Genomic DNA, 27,132 nt, shown 5'->3' on the forward strand with positions numbered 1-27,132 from the left:
TCTTCAGCTGCATTTCCTGTCAGATTCTTATCAAGACTGGGACTTTAGATAGGAGAGATGAAGTACAAGGTGCCACCAAGGTGACAATACAGGAAAAAGCATTATGGTTGTAAATATCTATTTTACACACACACACACACACACACACACAACCCTCAGAACGCATGACAAAGGCTGTAAAGGGCCCAAAATAATCACTCAGTATGTACAAGCATTAAAATAACTGTGTTGAACAATGTTTGATGATTCCAACAATTAAAATGAGCATTGCACACTGGTGTAATTGTCACTGCTGGGGTTAAAATAACAGCTTAGGAGTGAGACAACCATGGCAGAGGACCTTCTCCTATTGATGGCATGGGGTTAATAGGGTATGCCAATAAAAGAGACAACTGTTCAAGAGTAATGCCAAGGAAGGATCGACATTGAAGCAACTGGCACATTTAACTTTGCCCAATACAGGACTGGGAGACAATACTACTATTATTCTGCTCTACACATGCATGTGGACATTCTTGCAAGGATAATTTATTTGATTTATATATTTTTCAGTGCATCTTGAGAGTTACGTCTTAAAAACTGCTGATTTTTTTCGATGTGGTTCTGTGTGCGTTCTTGGTGTTTTTAAACAGTAAAAATTCATGCTTTGTAAACACAAGTTCATAAATTTCATGGCCAGTGGAGCAGCTAGGTCATGAAGTGTTTCTCACATTAGTTTTCCTTTGCAGATCACACTCTAGTTTAGTAACTGTGGATGAATATTGAGAAAATATTCCAATTAACAGTATTAAAAACCAGCTAATGCACTGCAGTTCACCTTGCCACCTTTGCTACCTTAGTCTTTGTCCAAAAAAATTAAGGAACATTTTTTGTTTTTGTTTTGACAGTGTAAGATAAATAGCCTATAGCATCTATAAAAACCAGTGTTGTGGTCAGGAAACTCGCAGTGCAAGATTTACAAGAGATGATGGGCACCAAATTTAACAAGTTTAACAACGTTAAAATGTCTCAGATTTGTGATAAAAACATTTATTTCATGTAAGGTAATTGTTTACATACTACATAAGCACATGGATGCAGTGGATTCAACAGACTTTTTTCCATTTTTGCATCTCATTGAGTGAACATTGCAATAATATCAAAGGGGTAGAGTTGGCCTTGAGAATGATCTCCAGCCTGTCAGCCACAAGTTATGTTTCAGTCTTCTGAATGGAGAGTATGAATTTGAACCAGGGTCCCTTGGCTTAGTAAGGAAGAGAAGAAAACAGGGAATGAGAGAAGGCCTCTGGCCAAATAGGGCTCTACTGAAAGAGTCTGTGTCGGCAAGTTTTTTTTTTTTCTGGCACTCGTCCGAGTTATTGAGCTGCATTGGAAGGAACCTTTTTGAGGCTGAAGTTGGACCAATTCACTGCTACCTTCTGGCGAGTTTGTTTTGCAGAATCAAGGCAAAACCTAGAGGAAACAGTCAGACAAACGAAAAAGGAGAGGAGGATGAAGAAAAAGCCCAGTTTTAGACATGCGGTAAATGTAAATCAATAGAAAAAGTTTTAGAATATCATATTTTAAAGAATGCTGATAAAGAGCTATACTGATCTACCTTTTGAAGTATTCCACTTCCCGGTCAATCTCGTCCATTTCTGTAGGATCAACATCTTTAGGGAGAAATACATCATCTAGGGAGTAAAATGTAATGGTTAGAAAATAAGCTAAAAATATTAAGATCAAGAAAAAGGCACAGTGTAACAAGTTGTTTTTAGTACCGATAGCACTGCTGGATTTTTCACCCTTGTTTTTGTTCTTCTTATTTTTCCCCTTGGATTGTTGCTGTTGATGCCCATTTGCTGTGATGGTCGGATGAGCTTTGTTTTCTGAATCCTGCTCTGACCGACTTCCTCGTGTTTCTGTTTCACCTTTCCCTCTTTGTACGTTCGAGAGGCTACCGTTTGCTGGATGCTTGGTTGATCTACTCTCCTCAGCCTTCTTAGGCCCGTTTCTCTGGCTGTCTGCAGAGTGCTGAAGCTGTTTGTTCCCAGCTTTGGAGCCATTAGAGGTCATCTCTTTAGACTCATTGTTTTTCTGTGTATCATTCCCAGGGGCAGCTTTGGTTGGTTTGTTGGAGTTCTGCTCTGATGCAGTTTGATCTTGCCTTTGCATCTTTTTATTCTTCTTTGACTTTGCACCACCGTTACCAACTGTTGCATTCTTGGGATCAGGGGCTTCCTCCTTCGTTTTAGCAGTAGCCTGGGCTGGCACCTGTGGCAAACTATCAGATCCAGTTGAAGTGCATCTTTCTGGGGATCGAACCCTTATGAGCTTTGAGAGGCTGGGGGTGTTGTGCAAACGCTGGATGTCCTTGGACCCAGCAGGGACCCCTGACGACGTGTTTGTGGTGTTAGAAGGTGAGACAGTGGTCGTGTCATCCCATCCGTTAACCAGGTCCAGGTGGCTCTTAAAAGTTCCCAAAGAGAGGGGGGCCAGGTCCAGGTCTATCTGATTCAGATCAGAGGAACCATTGAGATGGGACAGTAGATGATTACCCTCCAGCGTGGCTGCTTTCTTTGGGAAGTCGTTGACGTCAAGATTGAGGTCGTACATACTGAACGAGGCCCGGATTGAGTCTTTGATGGTGTTTTTTATCTCTTCAAGCCGACTGGTGAGGAAACTGTTTACACGCTCAAGCTCCAGCTGTGGCCAGTCAAGCAACCGACTGGCTTCTGAACCATCAGGGAGGGGTTCATCCACAGGCTCAGATGGATTGGAGTGGGGGTCACTGCCTGCAGCACCCAGGTTGCCCTGCTGAGCTTTTTCCTGAAAAAGAATTTGGAATGGGCATGAGATTGTTAAAAGGTACACATACAATTCTAACACTAAGATAATGCTTTAGTATGATAAGAAAGACACCCAAATTTGGCATTCAATGTCTGGTTAAATTTGTACTCCACATACATATTCTTAGCAAAATAATCAGAGCCATCATTCTGAAAATTTCCATGAAATCCAACCCTTTCACCTCATATTTGATACTTCATTTTAGTGATTTTTTTAATCTTGTACTTTGATCTTTTTTGTATTTTAATGCCCTGTGTTGGCTCTATGGCATGTTTTTGATGCCCTTCATGCCATAAATTTCTAGTTTTTGGCTCTGTAAAAGCACTGACAAAGAAGGTATGTATGGTGCTCTATAAATACAACTGGCATGCCTCAATTTTAGGCCTATAACCAACCAAAGAAAATCTTGGTTGTACCGGTACCACTATACTGTGTTGGTCGTTAATGGCTTTAATATGAGTTGCAGTGACTAGCATTACAACGGCCTAAACAAGATTGCATTTTAACTCACAACTCGCTCATTTTTAGTCCATGATGATTTAAGAAAGTGAGCTGTCGCGTTTAGCAAGGTCAGAGAAGCTAAAGTTATCCAAAAGCATTATTTGTCAGTGTGTTTCTAAGGTCTTTACAGTATAACGGCTGTCAAACAATCAGGAAATAACAGTGACACTGTGGTACTCTGTGACACTGCTTTGTTTGTCTGCCAGCACTCCTCTCTCTCTCTTTTGTATAAGTGGCTACTTCACCTCCCCAGATTGTCCAACCAGGGAGATTTTGGTCAGATGAGAGTTTATCGACCAACCAGCGATGGGGTGTTAGCCCTACTTAATTGTTAAGCAAGAGATAATAAATACATTTATATATACGGTGCTTAACAAATTTATTAGACCACCCTAACCCTAACCAAAGTAAGGTTTATGCCACAGCTGCCCTAAATTAACAGCATTGGTAATTACCAAAATCATTTTTTATATTTCTGCAATGGTTAATACACCAATATGTAGAAGCTCTTTAACCCAAATGATATTTTTGATGCTAAAATATAATTATGATTGTTATCCATGAGTTTTCAAATTAACTCATTTACAAAAAAACAGTAAAGCACATTAATATTTATTAATTAATATGTCAAATTATAGTTATTTATTTGCATTCCTGAACATCAAAAATAGTTTTAATGGTTGAATGTTATGCTTGATTAATTTCTGTCTTCTTAGAGAAGCCCAGTGAGCCAGCTCAAATTTGGGTGAATTCAGTTTGAAATCCCTCATTCCTGTTCAAAATGGTAATACGTGGAGAGCTCACTGAAAATAAAAGAGTCCGCATTAAAGCACTTCATGATGCTGGATGGTCTTTGACACAAATATGACAGGTGGTCTAATACATTTGTTAAGCACTGTATATATATGTAATAACCCTTTATATAGTTTTTTGGGGAGACTCTGCCATTTACACACAGAGATCAAGTAGACATTTCTGCTTTAAGGACTCAGGAAGGGAATTTATATAATCCAGGCGCAGCATGTGTAATTTAATATCACGGATGCACTGTAGTTGTTAGGTTTGTTGAATGACATTTCTCCTAATACTAGGTCTCTGGAATAAAATCAGAGAGATTATAACTTAGATTTTTTAAAGGTGTTTTTGCCTTGGTTTGATGGGACAGCTAAAGAGAGACAGGAAATATGGAGCAACAGAGGGGAAGGACAAGCACCAAAAAGTATCAGGACTGGGATCTGATTCAGTGCTGGACTCTTTTTTCGACATGTAGGAGTTTGGACTGAGTTTAAATTTTTTGTCATGACACTAGAAATTCATCACATTCATCTCGTATGTTGGCTTTTTTGATCACGTGAGATAATAGGTTTATAAAACTGTATGATATTTCTAACACATCCAAACAAATGATGAATGTTTTGATACCAAACCTTGAGACCTTTAGGGACAAGTATCAATATTTTTAATACAAGAAACTTTTAGTTTGTTTCCCAGTATTAAGTTAGAAATTAGAAATAAACAAAAAAACAGAGTTAGTGTTTTAGTTGCCTCACCTTCTTCTTCTGTTTGTGCCGCGCTCTTTTAGCTGCCTTGGCACTGTTAACCGGTTTGGGTTCAGAACTGTTAATGAAATCCAGAAGCTCATCTACGTCCCGGTTGTCAATGGCCCCCGTCACTGTCAGATCAGAGTCCTGTCGCTGAGGCAGCTCCTCTTTACGCCTGGTCAGGCGAGAGCGGAGCTTCTCTCGGATCTCTGCGTAGTTCCGGCTTGTTGGTGCAGCGGGTGGCTGAGATCAAATATTGAGTTTTACAATTTTTTTTTTTACATTCAGCTTTGGATAAATCCTTAAAAAATATACAAGAACAAAATCAACTTTGAATAACTACTAAAAAAAAAAAAGAGGATAGACAAAAAGCTTTAAAGTACCGCATTGTGTCCAAAGAATTCGCAGTAGCAGCAGTCGCAATACTTCCCATCCTTCTGGTTGGTGGAAGACGAGGCACAGGAACTCCTCTCAGAGCTGCTGTCTTCATCCTCGCCCTCCTCCAGCTCAGACGGAGGGTGGCACAATGTCCCATTAGTCATTTTGTGCCCTTTGCATGCCTGGTCCCTGCAAAAAAGGGAACGTTATAAAAACCACCATTAGAGATTCTTATTTTGATTAAACACAGCTCAGAGGCAGTTATCTTAGTTTCACATAATCAATAAAGATGTGTTGAGATAGTAATACCAACCTGCAGGCTCCAGCTGTCAGATGGCCTACATTTGAAGTGGCCACCGTTCCCGCACTGTGTCCATTACACGGGTGGTTACAGCCCATGATCGATGTGCCCAGTTTGCTGTGTTGTGTGTTCACGGCAGGAATGTGGGAGTTTTTGCACGGGCTGGGCTTGTGGACAGATGTTGGGCTGTCTGGACTGGGAGAATTGAGTTTGGCTGAGGGTCCATGGAGGTTTGGTACCAGCGGGGAGAAGGGAGCGTGGGCTGCCACACCAGGGCCTGATGAGGAGGAGACGTGGCTGTGCTGCCCCGAGCTCGGCTTTGGAGGCAGGAGTGAGGAATGCTGGGACGACAGGCCAGTGGGACTGTTGGGGGGAACCGACAAGTCTGTGTGTTGATGGTGGTCAGTGGGGTGGAAGGCTTCACCTAGAAAATTCAAAACAAACAAAAAATTAGTTGTAGCCTAATTGCACATTTCAAGATGCATGTAATATTTTTAATTCAGATTTTAAAGTGTTTTGAAGTCTACAAGCTCTTTAGAATATTTAAAATATTTAAAATCTAAGGCCTTATGGTCTTGCATTTACAACTTCTTAATACCTTTTAAAAGCCTATATTTTGGCTAAATTGAGTTGTCAACTTTTAATACTTTTTAAGACCCAGTGGACATCCCGTGATAAAAATGGGCCTCTTCATGAAAATAATAAAATACATAATATGCATTATTAGTTCTAAATATTCTTAGAGAGGGAAATTATTTTACTGTATTCCAGCTGAATAATTATGCATTCATTTAAACCAATTTAAGCCTGGTTTGTTTTTCTGTGTAGCTTCACTGAAGTGGCATTGCAGTGGCTCTAAACCGTATACACAACCCTATTAAGTGGACCCATTTTAGTGATATAAAAATGAGACAAGGATATTTCATTTCAGAACTTTTTCCACCGTTAATTTTACCTAAATCAAATACAATTCAGGGTAGCAGAGCAGCACATGGTTCAGCGCTGTTGCCTCACAGTAAGAAGGTTCCTGGTTCACACCCTGTCAGACATGGCCTTTGTGTGCAGAGTTTGCATGTTCTTCCTGTGCATGCCTAGGTTCTCTTCGACTTCCTCCACGGACCAAGGGCACACTTGTTAAGTTAACTGAAGATTTTAAATTGACATTAGGTGCAAGTATGAGTGTGCCTGGTTGTTTGTCTCTCTGTGGAAGCCATGTGATTGGCTGACAATCATCAGGGTGCAACCCCCTTCTTGGCTTTTGACAGCCTGGATTGGTTCCAGCGCCCTGCCACCCCAAATGGGACAAATGGTGTAGATAATGGATGGATAAACAATTCAATTGAAAAACAACTTGGTTTTATAAATATACTCACCTCTGGACTAATACTTTATAAAAACACCTTTAAACTCTTGGGGTAGGATTCTTTCAGCCTTACCTAAGCCTGGTTGATATGGTCTAGATATCACATCACTGTACTTTTCTCGCTCCTTATGGTAATGATCAGATCAAACACATTTAAATATCACTTCCAAGTTAATCCAAGAATGCAGTTTTAAAAATGATGATTTTATTTGTTGAGCGAGAAAAGCCATTCAAGCATACCTGCTACTGTGTGACAAAGTAATATTCCCCCTTTGTTAAATCATAAATAACCTGTGATTAATCACATTTTTGGGAAAGCTGAGTTCAATATCACCCACCACACCCAGGTCTGATTACTGAAAGACCCGTTGAATCAAGAAATCCCTTAAATAGAACCTGACTGACAAATTTAAGTAGGGTCACAAAGCCATTTCTAAGGTTTTGGGACTGCACCAGACAAAAGTAGGAATGGGCGGTATTGCACTATCTTTCGTGGACACTGCAGCTTAATGCATGCAGTTACATCTGAGATGAAGGTGTTGTAAAAATCCATTCCATGGCAGAAATTTTATTAATGACAGTATTGATGCTGCAGTGTTTCCCCTAGGATGGAGTTGTAGCATGGAGGTGAAGCGCGGGTGCCAGAAAATAAATGTGAGCCTCCAAAGCGTACGCTGCCGGGAAGAGCTCTTGGGACCTACAGTAGCCTACATACAGTACTTGTGTGCACATTAACAGGCAAGGGAAATGTCTAGTATCAGGGCTCCAGACTGCCCCTAAATGGTTGCATTTTGCCCTTAAAATCTGAGATTGTGCGAGCAAATTTTTTGATCTACTCGTGCAAGTGCGACCAGTAAATTTGCTGATGTTTAAAATTATTATTAAATATTTTTTGTTGCTGACAAACTTCTGCTCCACACTTCAGCCCAGTTGTTGGCGATAATGCACAAATAAGCTGGTTTGCCAACCGACATTAACTTCAAAAGAAGAAGGCATATTATCTGCCTCCAGGTTTCACTTAAATCCATCATGTATCCATGAGATCACACTGTGGCGCACGGCGTGCTGTGTTTCACACGGATGGTTATTTGTGTGGCACAATGTATTTGTTTTTACTGTTATTATAACGTAACATGCAGTAAACATGCGCTGCGCTGTGTGAAAATCATAAGTGAAAAGAAAGAAGACGATGGAGATGGAGACTGAAGAGCCTTTAACAGGTGAAAGTGTGCAGAACTCCGAGATTACGAGCAGCCTGCACCACGCGCTCATACAAGACAGCGGTCAGTTTATGTCTGCAGACTTCAGGGGATTTTATAAACTTCACTGAAGAGAGACACGCTTCATTATTCAAGCCTTGCTCAGGTGCTTTCTCCCTCTCTCTCCCCCTCTCTCTTTCTTCTGCGTATGCACGTCATGCATTTAATTAACGATTTAAAATTCAGCAGCTGCACATCTTTGTTTCAGTGTATTTTTTTTTCAAAATCCTTTGGCACCCCGAAGCATTTTATAAGACTACATTTTGATGATTAGATGCCAGTTAAATAGAAACGTTATTGCTATTAACAGTGACTGAGACAGAGAGAGCAAAGAGGTCAGAGTTCACCATCATACAGTCAGGATTCAAAAGATCACAGATGCAGCTTTACCCTAAAACCTGTTCCCAGGTCCAGATATGGTGTTAAAAAGTCACGGTGGATCAAACAAAAATGTGGTTGCAAACATTTAAAGTGAACACCCGTTGAGAAATAGATCAAATTTCTGGAATATAAAAGTGTAGCTCCCAGAAATCATCATACCATTGTGTGGATAATGGAGATTTATTTCTTGCTAGAACATGAAATATTACACTAATGGTTGAAGCAGAGGAAGTTAAAATAGTTAAGTGTCTCTTTACCTTAATGAAAAAGTGAAAAATAAAAGTAAACTACAATATAAGAAATAAAGAATTAGCAGGCAGAATTTCCTGGGAGATGATCCCTAAACCTCAATTATGGCATAATCTAATGGAATTATTTAACTTCTTTTCCTTTCAACTTTAATAAATGTAAATTGCCATCAGAACTATTTTAGATATTTTGTTTAAGAAACCTTACAATACCTATTTTTAACATACAAGTAGTCCATTTAAGGGACCCACCGTATTTTCTTATTTGTCTGGTACTATTTCTCTTGGAAAAAAGCAAAAGGGATTGATTTTAAAAATGCATTATTTGTTATTAGAGTACTTGCTTAATCGTCAGAAGAATCGATAGAGTACTCGATTACAAAAAGACTTGATAACTGCAGCCCTAATACCCACAACATGCGGGGAACACGAAATTTGCTGATATACTGGCACTACAGAATTAAAACACGACACTTTGAGCAAACACAATGCCTGTCGGAAACATAAAATGTGTATTTATCAGTGATACAGTGAAAATGAGAGGCAACGTGAATATTTATTTCGCAAGTCGATTTACAGTGTGCGCCCCTAAATTTTCTGCTTGCGCCCCTAAAATTTTAAGTTAGGGGCCACCGTGCTCCTAGCAAAAAAAGTTAGTCTGCAGCCCTAAGTATACATTTGAGGTGTCTCAAAATTTGAGAAAATACACTTTTATTTAACACCAATAGTCTTTAAAACAAATAACTTAACACTTGACTTTTTTGGAACAAAAAGTATATATGAGCATATGTTACCCAGTAAAATAATAAAACCAACATTTGATAAAATAGTTGTCCAAACTTCCCATCACTTATGTTACAGCTATTTGACCTCTCCTGCCACCAGACAGTCAGTAGCACATCTGTATGACCTCTTAACACATTTTTGCAGCTACACTTCAACTTATAAATAAAGGTGTGCTATCAACCTGGTAGGGCACTCATATTCTACGCAGAGGTTGCGTTGGACTTGTTTTATTGTCTGTCATTTTGACGGAAAGGATCGTAAAAATTCCGTCATGGCATTTTACAATCCGTCATTATAATTTCCTCTTTAATATCTGTAATATGAAATAATTCAATATGACTTTATTAGTAGGATTTAATTAATGAAGCGCCATTTCTAAACTTATATTCAAAAAACATTCTTTGAGGTTATGCATTTTAATGGCACTGAGAGAAAGATGAACACAGCAGCACAGCGTTTACTCCTCGTCATTTTGACGCAGTGACGGTGGAGCAACATTCCCTGTCTTCAAGCAAGCAACTATCAACTGCACCATTTAAGATACCATGTATAGTTTTGAGGATATTTTTCATATCAAGATGTTGTAGTTTGACGATCATAGCCAACAATAAGTTGTTAAAAGGCAGCACTGTGGAGCTGTGCACGTTTGTCTGCTCCACAGTAGTCATTTTTTTTTTTTTACTTATTTATCTTATTGTATGTGCTATATGTCATATTAAAGGTGAAAAATATTCTAAAAATAAAAATTGTGGCCTGGAGGTCCTGGGGTAAGATGTTTGGGTGAAGGAGGTCGGAGAGATACTGTGTGGCAAGGGCTTGAAGGAATTTGTAGGTGAGAAGAAAGATCCTGTACTTAATGCAGATCTTAACTGGGCACCAATGAAGGTGGATGAGGGTAAGGGTGATGTGCTGTCAGGCCCTAGTGCAGGTGAGAACCCTGACAGCGGAGTTTTGGACATACCGGAGCCTGTCTAGAGCTTTGCTGGGTACCCCAGATAGGACTCCATTGCAGTTGTCCAGAAGGGAGGTGATGAATTGCACGGATCAGGGTTTTTACCTTAGAGTCTGAGAGACGGACTGGAAATATTTTTGAGGTGAAAAAAGGAAGATATGGTCATTGATTTGATGTGGGACTGGGGATGAGTCCAGGCAGGGATGTGTAGACTTTCAAAGCCTCTGTACACCAAGTAAGCACTACATACTTGTGCGTTGGGATGTCTGCATCACTGCAATACTTAACCAAAAAGCTAGTCAGCAGTGCTGTATACTTGTATTTTCACTAGTTTTCAGTCCCAACACATTCTCTGCTCATTTGTGTACAGGACACCATGGCAGCTGAAACCAAGTTTATTATGTTGTGGCTGATAACTACTGAGCAGCAGATTATTTGCTGCAGTTTTTGCCAAAAAGAAAAGAGAGACGAGGCATTAGAGGAGATAGAGATGATGCTTGTTCAACCACTGAGAAACACGGATGAGGAGATGCCACTCCTATATTTCAGATGTCAGCAAGCAGATCTGACAGATTGATTTGTCTGCAACCATCTAGATCACTCTAGACGGTGCCGTGCTGCATGCACAAACTTCAGCATATGTGCAGGGTAATGCAGACCTACAGGATATGCTAGGGCGTAGAGTCTACATGGAAGTATTAACCACGCTATAGTCTGAGTTTGCCCTCAGAGTCAGAGGAAATGTTACCTGGTGGAGTTGGTCGACGGCACACGGTCTTGAAGTGCTTGGGAGTGGTCTTACAAAGGTCTGCTGAGGTAGACAAAGGGCTCCCAGCAGAAGATCCGCTGGAGTTCTGGGATGACGGATGACTGTAGGGACAAACTTTGGGTGCTGACGTTTTAGCAGATTTCCCAGGAGCTTCATGAAGTCCTCTTTTCTCATGACATGCTGACCCTGCTGCTAGACCTGCAAAAGAAATAACTGTCTCATAAATCTGGAAATGGATTTAAACCCTATTACAATAAAAGCAAATACACTGAAACCATGATTTCTTGGACTTTGGTAATAAAACACCACTTTTAACTTGTGTTTTATTATATAAACCTCCCTACTTTTATTAGGCATGTTTAGCTTCTCACCCCTATGAGAAAGAAACATGCATGGCAACACTCTTTAAACCTGAATGATTAAACTCCTTTTCAAAGCCAAAAATATTGCTGAGGAAAGAAGCACTACAACATCTGAATTATTAAACAAAGTCACTTAAGTGAAAAAGGGACTCTTTCTTACTGGCATTTGATCAGTCTGCAAAGGTTGACGCAAGTCACTGAAACCAAATACCCACTTCAATACTTTCTATGGAATTTAGTGAAATACACTAAGTGGCTCAATTATCATAGAACATTTTAATTATTTTTTTGTTTGATGTTACATAAAGGTTCAAAAAAGAGAGGTTTTCCAACAAAGAAAGCCCCGTCTGAACTCTCTGAACAGAAATGCCATCATTTATGAGAGCTTTCTCAAATCCATTCAGGAAATGGCCCAGTTAGGTATTCGTTCAACTAGAAACACCAGCACATCAGGTAACCTTCACAAGTTTGGTGAGAACTAAAACAGAAGACAGAAAAAAAGACAATCGCAAACATCTGTCTTAATAGTTTATCTCCCCATTTTAGAAACAGACCTTATCTAGTTCTTGACTATCTTTTCTCGGTTTAACACAGAATCCACTGACTATTGTCTCCTAGTATAAATGTTACACAGTATTTTCAACAAATAGGCAATACAGGTATATTCATATCCATCAAAGTATATTTGTTGAGATTTTATCCTTTTTAAATATGTATGTAATTCCTATCTGTGCGTGAAAGAGACAGCCACCTTAAGGCTCTCTTGTAAATGCCTCATTTGAGATGTAATGTATAGAGTTAATATGAAGCTTCATAGGCCCTCGTTTCAACATTCTTCTGCAGCTTCTTGCTGCTGCTATTATCCTGTTCTCCTAGACTCTAGGACGTTGCTGAAATAAACCATACTGATAAGCCTTCTTTGTTATTGTTTGTTTGTTTTTGGTTTTATTGTTTTGTTTTGGATTTTTTAGCTAACCTGCATTGCTGCCTAGATTAACTCTCGTTATATCGAGGGGAGGTATCTTGGCAAGACTTTTTGGCTTCTAACCCCTGCAGGATGCTTTCTTTAATTATCTTGTAATTGTTCTGATCTGTTTTATCATGTGCAAATGAATAAACTAAACTAAACTAAACATGCAGCTCAGCTGCCATGACTGCATAATATCAAGTGAAACATTTCAAAAGGCAGCCGATGTTATTTGAGGGTCTTTATAAAACAAAATGCTGATGAATACAAAGTCTGGCTACTAAATAACGAGACTGTGCTTATGAGGATAAAACTACATGGTTCACAGTCACATCCAGTATTATATATTAAGGTTGGGTATTCACACAGGTATTCACACACATCTGCTGTAGGTTTCCAGTAAGTAATGTCTTTAGTTCACTGCTAGCTACTAAAGTGTCAAAAAATAATAAGCTTAAAAGTTGAGCAATGCATTAACTTAAAATTTTTGGTGAAATCAAAACAAAAAACACTGCCAAATCTTTCCGTACATTAATTGAGGTGTGTGGGGAACACTGCATGTCATGTGTGTTTGAATGGCACTAAAGATTTTATGAAGGCAGAGAGGACATCCAAAACCATGAACTTTCTTGGCACCCATGCACATGAAAAACTTCTGATACATTCGACAATTTAAACAAACCATTTGAAATGATCAACGACTCAGTATAAGAATGATAGCAGAGGTGGTCTCCATTGATCAAGAGAAAGTTCAGCAAATTTTGCATGAAAATTTAAACACGACAAAAGTGTGTGCCAAAGTTGTCCCTAAACTTCTGACTCTTGAGCAAAAGCGAAAAAGCTAGCAAATTTGTGGACATCCAGTTTTTTTAGGAGTGATTAGGCAGGAGTGATATAACTTAGATCTTCCAATTCATTCCTAAGACAAAACAGCAGTCCATGCATTGGAAAACACCATCGTCCCACCATGGATGAAAAAAGCATGACAACGCAAGTCCAAATTCAAGGCCATGTTGATTGATTTCTCTGACATTAAGGCTATCATTTTTGAGGAGTGGGTTCAAGAAAGGTCAACGGTAAATCAACATGATTACAAACAGGTAAAACTGTGAGAACAAGTCTGGAGAAAGAGACCACAACTGTGAAAAAATGGTTTCATTCTTCGTTAAGACATGCGCCAGCTCACACTGCTCTCTCAGTAAAGCAGTTTCTTGCCCAAAAACAAATCACAGTGCTAGATGATCACCCTCCCTATTCACCTGATCTAGCACTGATTTCTAATTACCTACTTCTATCTTTTGTATCTGCAGTGCGTTAGAGTAAAACTGAGATGGTGGACAAATAAAAACCATTCCTCCAAACAGGATGAGGTAACTAGAAGGGTACCATAACGATCAATCTTAGGACCATTACTTTTTTTAATTTATACATGTTACCCCTTGGTGGTGTCATCAGGAGACGTGACATCTTTTTCTACAGGTATGCTGATGAAACTCTGTGTGGCCATGTCTCCTGATGACACCAGACAAATAGATTCACTTTTAAATCCTCTTTTAGATTTAAAAGACAGAATGTCAAAGATTTTGGGGGGGCTCAACCAGCACATAACAGAAGTTTCAGTTATTGGTTTTAAGGTTTAGAGACAGAGATTGACCCCCAAACTAAAAAAAATAGGATTAACCCAAGTCAAGAAGCTCCAAACCTTGGGGTAATCTTTGATTGTGATTTAAATTTTAAGGCTCATGCGTGGGGATCACAAAAACAGCATTTTAACATTTAAAAAAAACATCACCAAAGTAAGACCATTTCTCTCTCTGAGCCAAACAGAGGGACTAATGCACACTTTTATCATAAACAGGCTAGACTACTGTAATGCTCTCCTTTCTGGTCTACTAAAGAATACTCAAAGTCAGTTCATCCAATACTCTGCAGCATGGGTACTGACTAAGACCACAGGGAGGGCACATATTACACCCATTTTAAAGTCCTTACACTGGCTGCATGTAAGTTTCTGTATTGATTTTTAAATTATTTTATTCGTTTATAAAGCACTACAAGGCCTTGCCCCAGAGTACCTTTCAGAGAACAGGCCCCTCAGATCCAGGTTCTTCTCTCTGGCTGTTCCACAGAGCAAAACAAAAAAATTTGCTGGTTCTTTATTCAGCTATTACGCACCAAGATGGTGTAACAGCCATCCAGATGATCTGAGAGGAGCCAAGATTATCAAGATTTTTAAATGCAAGCTAGAAGCCTCATTAATCCAGTCTGGCTTTTATGTAGTACTTTATAATTGTATGATTATTAATATTAACAAAATCATTGTTCGGTTTCATTCTATTTCTTATTTAATTCACATTTTAATTTTTAATGGAAGGCTTTTAGGAATTTATTTATCTCTATTGATGATCATCTACTCTTTATGTCAAGTTTTAATGGCCTTTAATTATTTGGGATTTTTTATCTTTTATCATAATTTTATCATTTTTTACTTATCTTAATGTTTCTTATTTTATTAATTATTTCCTTTATTGCTTTACCTTTTATCTCTGTCTCTTTTAATATTGTCTCTTTTTAAATCATCCATCTTTTTAATCATTTTATTAAACTAATTTTGGTGTGCATTAGTCCTTAATTGTTTTTTTAATTAATTTGACCTTTTTGTCAATCACTTTTGTACTTTTTGTAAGTGCTTTGAACTGCAATTGATTTAGTTTGAAAGGTGCTGTATAAATAAAGCTTGATTGATTGAATAAAGTGTTATCAAATCTTATTCTGTTTGTATAAGCTATAACACTGTTAATTACTAGTTATTGCTCAGTATTACCTTTTAATCAAGGCATATTTTGTCTTTTTCTTTTTTTCTCAGACATTTGTTATTAATGTGGCTTTTTTATGTTTTCATGTATGGATCCAAGGAAGAGTTGTTATTTTGGTAGTGGCAAAAAAAAGATCCAAATAAACAAATGGTTCTTGTCATGTTTAACATCATATCTAAATAGAAGCACTTGAATAGAATTTGAACATAAAAATATATTGATTATGTGGTTCATTTTAGGGTGGTTTGTGCATCAATATTTTGAAGAAAAAGCCCCAGGGACATTTATTTTTCAACACTCCAAGTTTACTACAATAAAGCTGCGAGTCCTAATCCATCATTATTGGATGTTTGTTCAGAAGCTTCAATAAAATTTCAGAATAAAAAATTCAGAATGATTAAATAGACTGATTTAAAATTTTTAATATATTCATTTAAGTGTACAGGCCCTTCATCCAGATATTTTTTCAGGGTGACCCAAGTCATTCTCTATATTTCTTCAATAGTCTTTATTTGAAATTCTGTTACTTCTAAATTTATCTCCTCTATCTGAGCACGCTGGGCTGTTTTGACAACAGGCTTATTTTAAAACATTTTTCCACCTTTCATGTTGCTGTGCTACAAGGACCTCAGAAAGCCGAGCCTGTGAATTTCTACAACAAGCGTCTTTGTTGTTCTTAAAGCAACACCTGAATAAAGTTTCCAAAAATGTATCAGACATTTATTGCTCAGTAAGTATGCTGACAAGCCAGCTGTAGAGCTCTGATTCAAACCAAATTGAGGTCATTTTACAAAACTCAGACTCCTTTCGTAGCATGAAATAATAATATACGACTGCAGGTGTCATTAAACATTTTCAGCAGCTGTCTTTTACCCTGCATCAACAGACCTTGTTGTGAGTGTGTAGAAGTGTTGTGGTTGCAGTGCTCCCCTCCGTTGGTGTGAGCAGAGTTCCAGAGACCTGACAGTTTGTGGGCTGACAGGAAGGAACTTGGGTCCCAATCCACCGTACTTTGCTCGGGGTAACCGTTCCCACAGCTTTGAGACTTACAGGAGGAAGAGTGTGACAATGGTACCTGCATAAAAGAAGAAAAGAAAAAAAAACAAAATGCTTAATCAGTGGGTTGTGAGCACAGGCTTACATTGTGGAGCTTGTAAAAAGCAACTCTGATGTTAAAACATATATATTTAGAAAAATAATTTGGGGAAACTTTTCAGCATGCATGAATGTTGCATTGTTTGCATTTGGGATTCTGAGCCCAGTATCAACAATACATCTGCAGCCAGGCTTTTAATCTAAGTTAATAATAAATCTTTAAATTTGCATTTATGTAAAATATGGTTGTAAACACACAATATGAAGCAAAGGTAATAACAACAGCTCCCTCAAAAATACCACATAGACTGGCATGCAAAATATTTTACTTCAGGAAACCATAAAAAGCTGACAAATTTAAACTTGAACATTAAATTCAGTGTGACTTTAAGACAAACAGATAAATTCAGCATGTAAGCACATGCAAATGCATACTCTGCCTGATGAATAGAAATGAGATTACCCCAGTAAGAAAAAAATCACATTCTCAGTTTAACCAAAAAGTAGTAAAGGAAGTTGTAAATAGGATCCAGACATATGACCCAAATCAGTCCCTTTTTATTTACCGGCGTCGGTTGCTCCTGGGTGCTCCGCCTCTCCTCCTCTTCCACACTCTTGCAGCAGCTTTGACAGATCCACAGAGGCACCTCTCCCAACAGGGACTGTGACAGTGAGGGCACGGCATCAGCAAGCTTACGCCCAGGCGCCTCCCGCAATAACGCCTGAGAGAGTGCAGGCACGGCATCGGCCAGCTTGGTCCCATGGCCCCCAGGGAGTCCATTCACAGAGCCTGCTCCCCAGTCCTTAAACTCACGGTGGCACAGGAGGCAGCAGGTGTGCATAGGCTAGGAAGAGAAAGAGAAGGTAAAAATGTAACTTTTGAGGATGTCATTACAAGTCAAACAGTGATTTTGACCCATTAATATTTGTGGTAATGGACAGGGAAGATGTTCAAATAGTCAACACCACCATTGGTAATGCATGTGTGATGTAAATGTCCACAAGCTAAAGCATTATAATTGAACTGTTCCAAAACATTCAAAAACAAGACTGGACGTTGTAACTTTCACAAAGATAAGTTTATATTTCAAGGCAGTATGGCAGTAATAGGGTTCCTACCTGCTTTTAAAAATTAAAGGTAAGACTTTTTAAGACCTGAACTGCACTTGAAACAGACAAAAATGAGAGGCATGGAATTTCTCAGTACACCTGAAAAGGGCAGAATTTTCTGATTTAATAAGCTGTTTATAAAATGTCAAATGGTATAGGGCAAAATCAATTTTTGGGTCATAAATTTAGATGAATTCTGATTTTTTTTGCAGGTGTGCTGAACTGATTCTAAACAGTTTAACTATCAAGAAGCAGAATGATACTTTTCGTCAGAGACGACCTGTCAAAATAAGGGTGGGCTGTGAAGATTTCAAAAGAGGGCAACCTGATAGCCCAGATGCTAGAGCACTGGACTAGTGTTTCACAGCAGCACTGAGTTCATTAGATCACAGATGAGTCAGATAAAATCAGAGCGAGGTCATGTGTCCTCACCCAGGAAAATTAGAGCATCCAACAGTGAATTCCCTGAATTACGGAGAAGGCAACAATTTGTGGAGGACGATGATTAAAATCGTATAAGGTAAGCTTGAAAACAAATGACATGGAATAAGGACATGTCTTAGTCAACATGCCTTCTAAAATCTAGAAACTCTCACTTGTAAACATCAGACTTTTAAAGACTTCCTATGTCCTTCAATTTCAAATGTGCGATTAAAGACTATTTTAAGACTTTTCAAGGATTTGCGGGAACACCTTAAAAAGTGACAAAGTTGTGTGCATGACAGCTAGTTCCCAGATATTTTGCATTCTGAGTATTATTAATTACATGGTACTGACAACTTAAAAAATGATGAGTTCAGCTCTTGTACAGGAACATTAATGGCAGGGACTACCACTTTATTTTGAAGTTGTTCGGTTGTGCCGAGTGTCATAGCGGGTATCTTATTACACATTAGACGTAAAAGGTAATTATTCAACCAAAACAGCAGCCATGCTGCTTCAGAGGTCCAGTGTAAGAAAGAGAGTTAGTGGCAGTGGACGAGCTTCATCAATGTAAATAAAAACAATGATAGCTCACATTACTGACTGCGATGTAGCTCACTGGCTGATAACCACATGTGTCAAAACTTTGAAAATTGTCTCCTGTCAAACTCCAGTGGTAGAGTAAAGTAAAGTGAAATCATTTTACAATTTAAAAAGTCGTATCAACAACTCAAACTTCATCGCATGAGGACAAAGTCTGACTGTAACCCCGTTATCTTTCAGCTAACTAGCTAATTAGCTACTAGCAGGTTAGCCTCTGCTATCAGAGGGATTTCTGTAGACGGCTTCAGCACGCTTGCAGCACGCTAGCTGGAGATGATAGCCCGGCTAGCCTCCTGGCTATGGCTAGCTAGGCGGATGAAGAGCTAGAAAAGCTAGAAATGAGACGACCTGCTAGAGGCACAATGTCACCTGTCCGGCAGGGAAAAGATGGGCTGCAGTGCTAACCCAGCTGCCTCAAAGCCGCCTCTTTTGCTCGCTTAGTTGTGAGTATTATTTATTTAATTGCATGCCAAACGACGTGAGAGCACTACACCCACTACTACTACATTAGGATTAAAATAGCTTTCATCCAGCCAGCGGATATGTACAACTTCACCTTTGCAGGAGTTAGCAACAAAAAATAACATAAAAGCACAATAGAGGATGCTTGGATTAGCAGGGAGGTGCTAACCCAGATGCTAGCTAGCCTGCTTGAAAAGCAGCGATCGGCTTCACTGCTAGCTAACCTACCTGGTTTGCCCTGGTGGTGCCCAGCCTATCCAGCCCAGCATCTCCGCCGCCACCGCCAGCTGCATCGCCGGGAGAGACTGAGCTCTTCGGTACGGTCTGCTGTCCAGGACCAAGCTCCTTCTGAGCCACTCCTTGCTGCTTGCTTTTCTTCCTTGCCATCACAACGCTGTTTATAAAACGCTTTGGCCAAGTTTGCACCAGTTTCGATGAATTTAAGAGCACACTTTCGTTTCTTCTCGGACCTCAAAATGTTCTCTATCTCCTCCAGTCAAGACAACAGTCAATATGGCGGAGGACTGGCACACTCAGGAGTTCATAGGTTAAAGATAGTGCTGGCAAAGCGGCTTCACTAACGTAAGTGGGACAATAGTGAAACCTGATACAGGCGGTGAAGCCAGATACCGCCATATTTAGGAAGGGCAAACATCTCCTCCCACTTTCTTCTATTAATGAAAGACAATTAAACACGTCTGCCTGCCACTGCTTATTCAGGCAGATTTCATAGTTGAAACACTGATATCCATACAGTTTTATGCACATTCGATAAGTATGTATTTGTAACATTACCATATCATTTTTGCAATTAGTTTTTGTATGTCATAATAACAGACATCATACGAGCATAGATTATTGTGAGACCATGAATGTAGGTTGGAACAGGGGGTTTTATGAGTTTTAAGGCACAATTATGATGGCACACACGGGCAATATATAACGTAGGGAAAACAGTAATAACACAAGTATAAAATTGCAACCTTGCACAACTAGCTCAAAAACAACTCATGCAGAGTCATTTTTTTATTTTTCACATAACGTGCGAAAAATGTGCTTTTACATATGTCCGTGTCGTTTAAACCGATATACAATGTCAGAAAAATAAAGGTTCTGTGAGAGGAGATCTATGGAGAGGATGGGGGCTTGACAATGACGTTTTTACGTTGTCTGGCGGTGCTTTTACAAGCATACGGAAACTGTAAATGCACCCTGATATATGATAATGGGTCGCTAAAGGGCATCTACAGAGAGGAAGAACACAAACTATTTTAATCTTAATTTCTTCGTTTGAAAATCCTGGTAACATAGGTTACCTTTTTACCTGGTCATTATAACAATCTGGAGATTTACAGATTTTCGTTTGCACCCAAACTGTACGAATTAGCATTTGTACTCTTAAAAATCTACATCAAATTAAACGAAGTCGATTTATTGCTTCTATTTTACGGTTTGAATATGAGTTAACGCCTACATTAAAGCAACAGAAGCCACCAATGTAGTTGGTCTTTGCTGTTTTAGAATTACATGGTTGTGTTTGCTGCGGAAGTCCAAAATCTCCGAGCTTGCGTGAGCACACGAAGGCAGCGCCAGTGTTGGGACTTCAGTGGATTGAGGACGTAGCACAGACACAGCTTCAGCTACTTCAGGCTTCTGACGCTCTGCTGCTCTGTGGGTTGTTTACTCGCTTTTGTTTTATTCAAAGCAGCATAGAAATGGAAGGAAACGTTTGCAACATCCAGGTGCTTCTTCGGGCGGCGGAGTTTCTCGAGAGAAGAGAGCGGGGTGAGTGTTAAATGACAAAAATGTTAGTCTACAGGGGAGGAAGTTGGTCATTGTTAAAACAGCAAAATGCACAATGAAGCGACAGTATCTATGCATGCAAAACATTATCTTTTAACCTAATTTCATGCATTGCTTTGGTAAACAATCACGATTCTTGTTTGAAGGTTATTTTAGGCGAAATTTCCCATTTGACTCAGTGACCTACATATCGGTCGCATCATTGTACTCAAAGGCGCCAATCTGGTCCAATTTGAAAATGAATCTGAGCGGCGTTGAGCGTTCGTTACAATGAATGAAGGAAACGCAGAAAAAGACACTGCTTTACATTTCTTTCAGTATTCGGGTAATTTGTGCACTTTACTGAGTATTTCTCTGAGAGATGCTGCAGAAACGGGTTTATAACAGTGAATATGCGTTGACTGATGGCGCCAAAACTAAAAACAAACCTTCCAGCTGATGATGCTGATGACAGCAGTCGAGTGTTTTTGCCCTCCTTAATTACACAGACCATAATACATGGTAATAGCTGTGGAACTGTGAAACCATTTATCATTTATGTTTGAAAACAGATCTTGTTTAGCCCTGTATACCACTGAATTACAGAGAATAATTTTCTGACATATTTTGTGATTTGTTTCCTGCACAGAGGCAGAACATGGATATGCCTCAGTCCTGCCTCTCAGTCCAGATCCCTCTGATAAGAGAAGCAAACTGAAAAGCAAGAAGATATCTGCTGGGGGCAATAGGTGAGTGCATTACATAACTGATAACTGACAAGAGGGCGTGGTGGTGTAGTTTCACTTGACTCAGTTTTGATAAAACACTGTTTGAAAATCTCACACCCACACACCATACTCAGCAGCAGTTATTGTCATGAACTTATTTCAGTGCTAAAACACATTTCCTCTTTCTGCTGTTGCAGGTCAGTCCATAACGAGCTGGAGAAAAACAGGTATGCAGATTTTCTTCAGAAATAAACTATAGGTCTTACGGGTCAAATTTTGACAACTCCTAAACATTTTAGTCTAGTCTTAGTCCATAAAACCTCCTTACATTTTAGTCTTAACTTTTAGTCCAAGCATCTCTTCCGAATCATGGTAGTGTGTTCTATGTACCTGCCAAACCTGGGATCACTGCTTTTCATTGTATTTTGACAGATTTACCCACAGTGGAGAAATATCATTGATTTTTAATGTCTAATCTTTTTTATCTGTCTAGTTTTACTCTCTATGATGAAAACTAAACTTACTTTTTGTCAGTTTTAGTCATGGAAGATATTTTTTTAGATTTTTATTTTGTCTTAGTCTTTCTCATGGAAAAAAAGGCTGTCTATGAACATTTTTAGTCATAGTTTTAGTCGACAAAATTAACACTGGTTCAGAGCAATGCTAACACAAAGTAGAGTATAAAAGCACAGTAACATTTTGATTATATAAAGATTAGAGCTGTCAAGATTTATCAAACTAATCACAATTAACTAAAGTCCACAACTAGTGCACTACTTAAAATCATGATTAATCACATGCTTTATTGTCCCTATCAAGACACTTTGGTTAAGGCATATCAGCATCTCCTTGCAGCTGCAGTGATGTACAATAAGTTCACTACTGCTCCTTAATGTCTTGTTTCACTTTTTAAAGAATTCACAGGGGGCTTAGTGGAAAAGTCAAAAGTTATCTTAACTTTTTTAATGTTCTCTTATTATTTTTCAGTCCATAACAAGTTCATTTTTCAGTGGTTAAGGTCATGTTATAATCTTCAATCTATGTCTAAAAGCAGGCCTGTATCCAAACAGGATATCATTTACCCTTGGTTAAAAAGAGGGGGAAAAATCTAAAATGACAAAAACAGTTTAAAATACAAAATAGTGGAATTTTAAAATGCATGTAAAAGGTTGTGATAAATTGTGATTAAAATTGTATTCTTTTGATAGGCCTAATAAAAAATGTATTAAACCAAACCACTTACAAATAAAAAAGATCCAGAGAGGGGGATCTGATGAGTTTGTTAATGAAGTTAACTGTGTGGTTTATTTCTCATGTTACAAAGAAGATTAATTAAAAGTACATAAGATATTATCAGAATTGAATCAATAAGTTGATATTTATACCAAGACAGTCTATGAGTCAAGATTTTTGTTTAATAAAACAGGCAGGTTTGTGAAACAATTAATATGAAACACCCCCAAAAAGCTGAAATGGAGTGAACCTTGTTTAAAATGCAGGTGTTGGATGAGATTGGCAATCTACTCAACTATTTTGGGTCATCCCTAATAACAGGGTTCGTGCAGATCCTTAAATAGTCTTAAATTGCACATTTGAAGTTTAAGGCCTTAAAAAGTCTGATTTTTTTTTTACCAGTGAGAGGTCCTAATTATTTGCAGGCTCTTTGAGTATGACACGCCCCTATATCAAATCTTATTTTCTAGCCAACCTTATACGATTTTAATCATCTTCCCCAACAAATTGTTGCATAAATATTCTCCATAATTCAGGGAATTCAGTGTGGGATGTTTTAAATATCTGACTCACTGTGATTTATAAACTCAGTACTGTTGTGACAGTCCAGTGCTCTAACATCTGGGCCACTTAGTTGCCAACTTATAAACACTTTTGCAGCCCACACTTATTTTAACACGACTTCTCTGACAAAAAGTATTATTCTGATATTGAATAGTTAAACTGTTTAGAATCAGCTCAGCACATCTGCAAAAATGTGTTGTGATAAATAACAATATACTGTTTACTGATAGAGTAGAGGCATTAAAATTGCCAGAAACCATCAAATTTTGGTGTTTATGGCCAAAAAAATTTCTTTTGCCCTATACCATGTGACATTTCATAAACTGTTCATTAAATTAGGAAATTCAGTCTTGGTGTGACATACCAAGAAATCTTATGCCTCTTTACCATGCAAAAAGTATGCAAAAAGAGTATTAATTTTTCTCAGATCAGGTCTTAAAAAGTCTTAAATTTGATTTTTAAAAGAGTGTTGGAACCCTGTAACAATGAGTAGTTTAACAATGTCAAAGTCTACTGCTGCCTTTTATGGAAAGTGCCAGTGTTTGATTTGTAGCTGTCATTTGCATAGATGAAAATCATCAGTTTTTGTATTTTATGCTTTGCAGACGGGCTCAGCTGAGACACTGCCTGGAGCAGCTCAAGAAGCAAGTCCCTCTGTCCTCCGACTCGATGAGGAACACCACCCTCAACCTGCTGAGACGAGCCCAGCTTCACATAAAGGTAGACAACACTGATAGAAGTCCTGGTTTATCATTAACAGAAAAAATGGCACCAATAATCAGGACTGGAAAATAGCAGGGAAAAAAAGGGACATTGCAATATCTGTCTTTGTTGCAATATGTCACAGTAACAAAGCTTTTTCCAGCAAACTCAACTTTAGATTTTTGTGATACGCTTCTTGTAAAAGTTCATATTGCTATAACAATGGAAATCAAATTTATTGTGCAGCTCCACAAGTGTATTTCCTATGTGCTGCAGAAACCAGCGGATGTTCTTGCATTTTCTGGCTTCCAGATGCTTTTTTTTGTTTACTAATCACACTTCTCCCTCTCTTCTTCCTCTTTCCAGAAGCTGCAGGAGCAGGATGAGCGTGCAGAGCAGCTAAAGGGCCGTCTGCGCTGGCAGCAGAGGGAGCTGCAGGTTCGGTTGGAGCAGCTGCAGAGAGGCACAGAGAGGATGAGAAATGACAGCCAGGGGTCGACCATGTCCTCCGAGAGATCCGACTCCGACAGAGGTAGGACTCTGAGGCACAAGGGAACAGGGTCAGAACAGTAGCTTTGATAAATGTTTCTTTACTAAATTTGTAATAACAGAATTTTCCAACAAAAACAGATACTCCAACAGTTTTTTCCTGAACAGATCTGTTTTACATGACCAGACTTTAGACTCTTGTACCCCCCCTTAGGTACAAGGGACATTAAAGAATATAAATCAGGGAACATAGGTGCTTCAAATGCTTGAAATATTTGAAATACTTGAAATACTTGAACGTTAATGTTCAAGGCCTAAGGAGCACTTTGATTTTGATAAAGTGCTTGAACACCCTTTAAATTGTAATTGTATGCCTCTCATGATAAAAAAAGAAATAGCTAAACGGTTTGTTGAACAGAGGTTTTTTTTCAAAGAAAATAATAAAAAATTATGCATAAAAATGTTAGGAAAAATACAGTTTCTCCTTAATAACCCCAGCAGTAGCCAATTTGATTTGTCCTCCAGCTATAGATTGCTATACATAACATAATGTTGGCTGTTCATAGCTTTATATCTGTTTTATATAACAAGGAAGTGCAATTATATTTTCAAGTACATGTGTATTGCATAAATACAGAATTTGCCACAGCTGCGAAGTGGTGAAAAGCTTGCAAATGTTCCTTAAAAGCGCTTGAATCTGACCTTGGAAAAGATGTTTGAACCTTGGTGAATATAACTGGTAGAAAAAAATCGATATTGGCATACTTTTACCTTCTGTACACTCTCTGCATGCAGTGCTCTGTACTTTGTAATCATTACCTGATTGTACAGTATATTCAGAACACATTCAGACCACTTTCAATCTCGACTTTATGTTGCAGCCTGAAGCTACAGTAACAAAAATGTCACGTGAGGTGCTGAGTGTAGATTAATGAAAATTAAAAATGTGTTTTTTCAACTGTAGCATCAGGCCACAACTGTATATTCCTTCAACGTGCTGGTTTTTAATGGATGTGTTGCTCATGGTATCAGATCTTTTTGTTCACTGGCATTTTTATGGTAATGCAATGAGGCTTTTTCTTATGTCGATACAGATGTTGGTATTAGAATACTATATCAGTCTCATCTTAGTGAGATTTAAAGTTTCAGCAAGAGATATAAAGATAAAAACAGAATAAAGAGAAATTATGACCAGACAAATATTCATGTTATAATAACCTCAGTTTTCACAATAACTTTTTTTATACTCCGATGCTGTTATTTTTGTGTGTGCTCATGAAATGTATAATTTTTTTTTCTTTCCTTATTATGTGCAGAGGATGTTGAGGTTGATGTGGAGAGCATCGTGTTCGACTGCATGGACTCAGATGGACTGAGCATGACACACACTGACTCAGACCACTGTTACTCCAGCATGGACAAAGCCTGGCTATGACGCCAATAAACCACATTCAATACCACCATGTTAGCAGGAAGAGGAGCAACTATTCCAAAAAAAATAAGCAAATGGAGGAAGGAGGACGGAAAAGGATGTTACCATACAACTGAACATCATTTTCCTACAGAGGGACTAACTCTGGACTTTTTTTCAGTATATGTCAGACTACAAGCTAAACGATAAGATAATGAATGAGCTGAGTCCATTTGCACTGAAAAGCAGTAAAAATCACTGGGCTGGGATGGATGTATCATTACGCATTTTCATCTTCTGGCAAGCATTAACAGCATTTCTTTGAAAAGCCATGAGATGTCTGCCACATTACATGATTTAAACAGTTTTTCTCAGTTTTAAAGATCCAAATAAGGGCTTTTTATTACACTCTTAACTTATACTTTTCTTCAGTATGTATCAATACTGAAGTTTGCCTTAAATCAGATTTGTTTTTGTATTAAATACAGCTTTTCTTTAGCATTAAGTTCATATTTCCGTAATGTCATGTGTGGTATGCACTTAAACACAAATATCTTTTTGTTTGTTTTATTGTCCTATTATGTAAGGTCAGCCATGTATTTTGACTTTTTCTTCTGTTGCACAAAACGTCCTCACGTTGCACTTGTTTTGTTTCTAAAGGATTGTGGGTAAACGTCAAACTGAAAACGTGAACAGAAATGAACTGGTCATATTTGCACATTTATAACTGGCAATTAAGTAACTGTACCAAGTTTTCATTCCGTGTATTTGTACACAAATCAGTCTGTAAGTAAGTGCAAGGATTCTGATGCCTAGTATTAAGGATTCATTCGTACATCACAACTGTACACACCATTGCTTTAGCCATTTGTCAGTATAAATGTAAATTATGCATGCGGCAACAGTCAGGCAGGTAATGTCTTCATGTAATATTTCAGCAATGTGAGCTGTATTACAAGGATTTGTCATATTCATCGCTTTATATTTAATAACAGAAGGTGCTTTTTTCTTCACTTTGTATATGCAAGATGCCTTATTATCTTTTTATATTATGTACGCATTCATCGGTCTCTCCGC

The 27,132-nt window shown here is 38.4% G+C and overlaps 2 protein-coding genes across 2 annotated transcripts; one reads left to right on the forward strand and one right to left on the reverse strand.

The window, feature by feature from the left end:
• Positions 1-1,006: 1,006 nt before the first annotated feature.
• On the reverse strand, positions 1,007-19,654 carry fam193b (family with sequence similarity 193 member B). The gene is made up of 10 exons (XM_041797913.1): positions 19,375-19,654; positions 17,115-17,393; positions 16,342-16,528; positions 11,288-11,506; positions 5,563-5,974; positions 5,255-5,438; positions 4,881-5,114; positions 1,761-2,808; positions 1,598-1,673; positions 1,007-1,452 (listed from the first exon to the last, which is right to left on the reverse strand). The coding sequence occupies exons 1-10, from the start codon at positions 19,531-19,533 to the stop codon at positions 1,356-1,358; spliced, it is 2,895 nt and encodes a 964-aa protein (XP_041653847.1). The 5' UTR covers positions 19,534-19,654; the 3' UTR covers positions 1,007-1,355.
• A 1,142-nt stretch (positions 19,655-20,796) lies between these two features.
• mxd3 (MAX dimerization protein 3) lies at positions 20,797-27,132 on the forward strand. The gene is made up of 6 exons (XM_041797987.1): positions 20,797-20,931; positions 21,578-21,677; positions 21,854-21,883; positions 24,059-24,173; positions 24,522-24,687; positions 25,961-27,132. The coding sequence occupies exons 1-6, from the start codon at positions 20,862-20,864 to the stop codon at positions 26,077-26,079; spliced, it is 600 nt and encodes a 199-aa protein (XP_041653921.1). The 5' UTR covers positions 20,797-20,861; the 3' UTR covers positions 26,080-27,132.

This window comes from Cheilinus undulatus, linkage group 10, assembly GCF_018320785.1.
Source record: "Cheilinus undulatus linkage group 10, ASM1832078v1, whole genome shotgun sequence".
Classification (NCBI taxonomy): domain Eukaryota; kingdom Metazoa; phylum Chordata; class Actinopteri; order Labriformes; family Labridae; genus Cheilinus; species Cheilinus undulatus.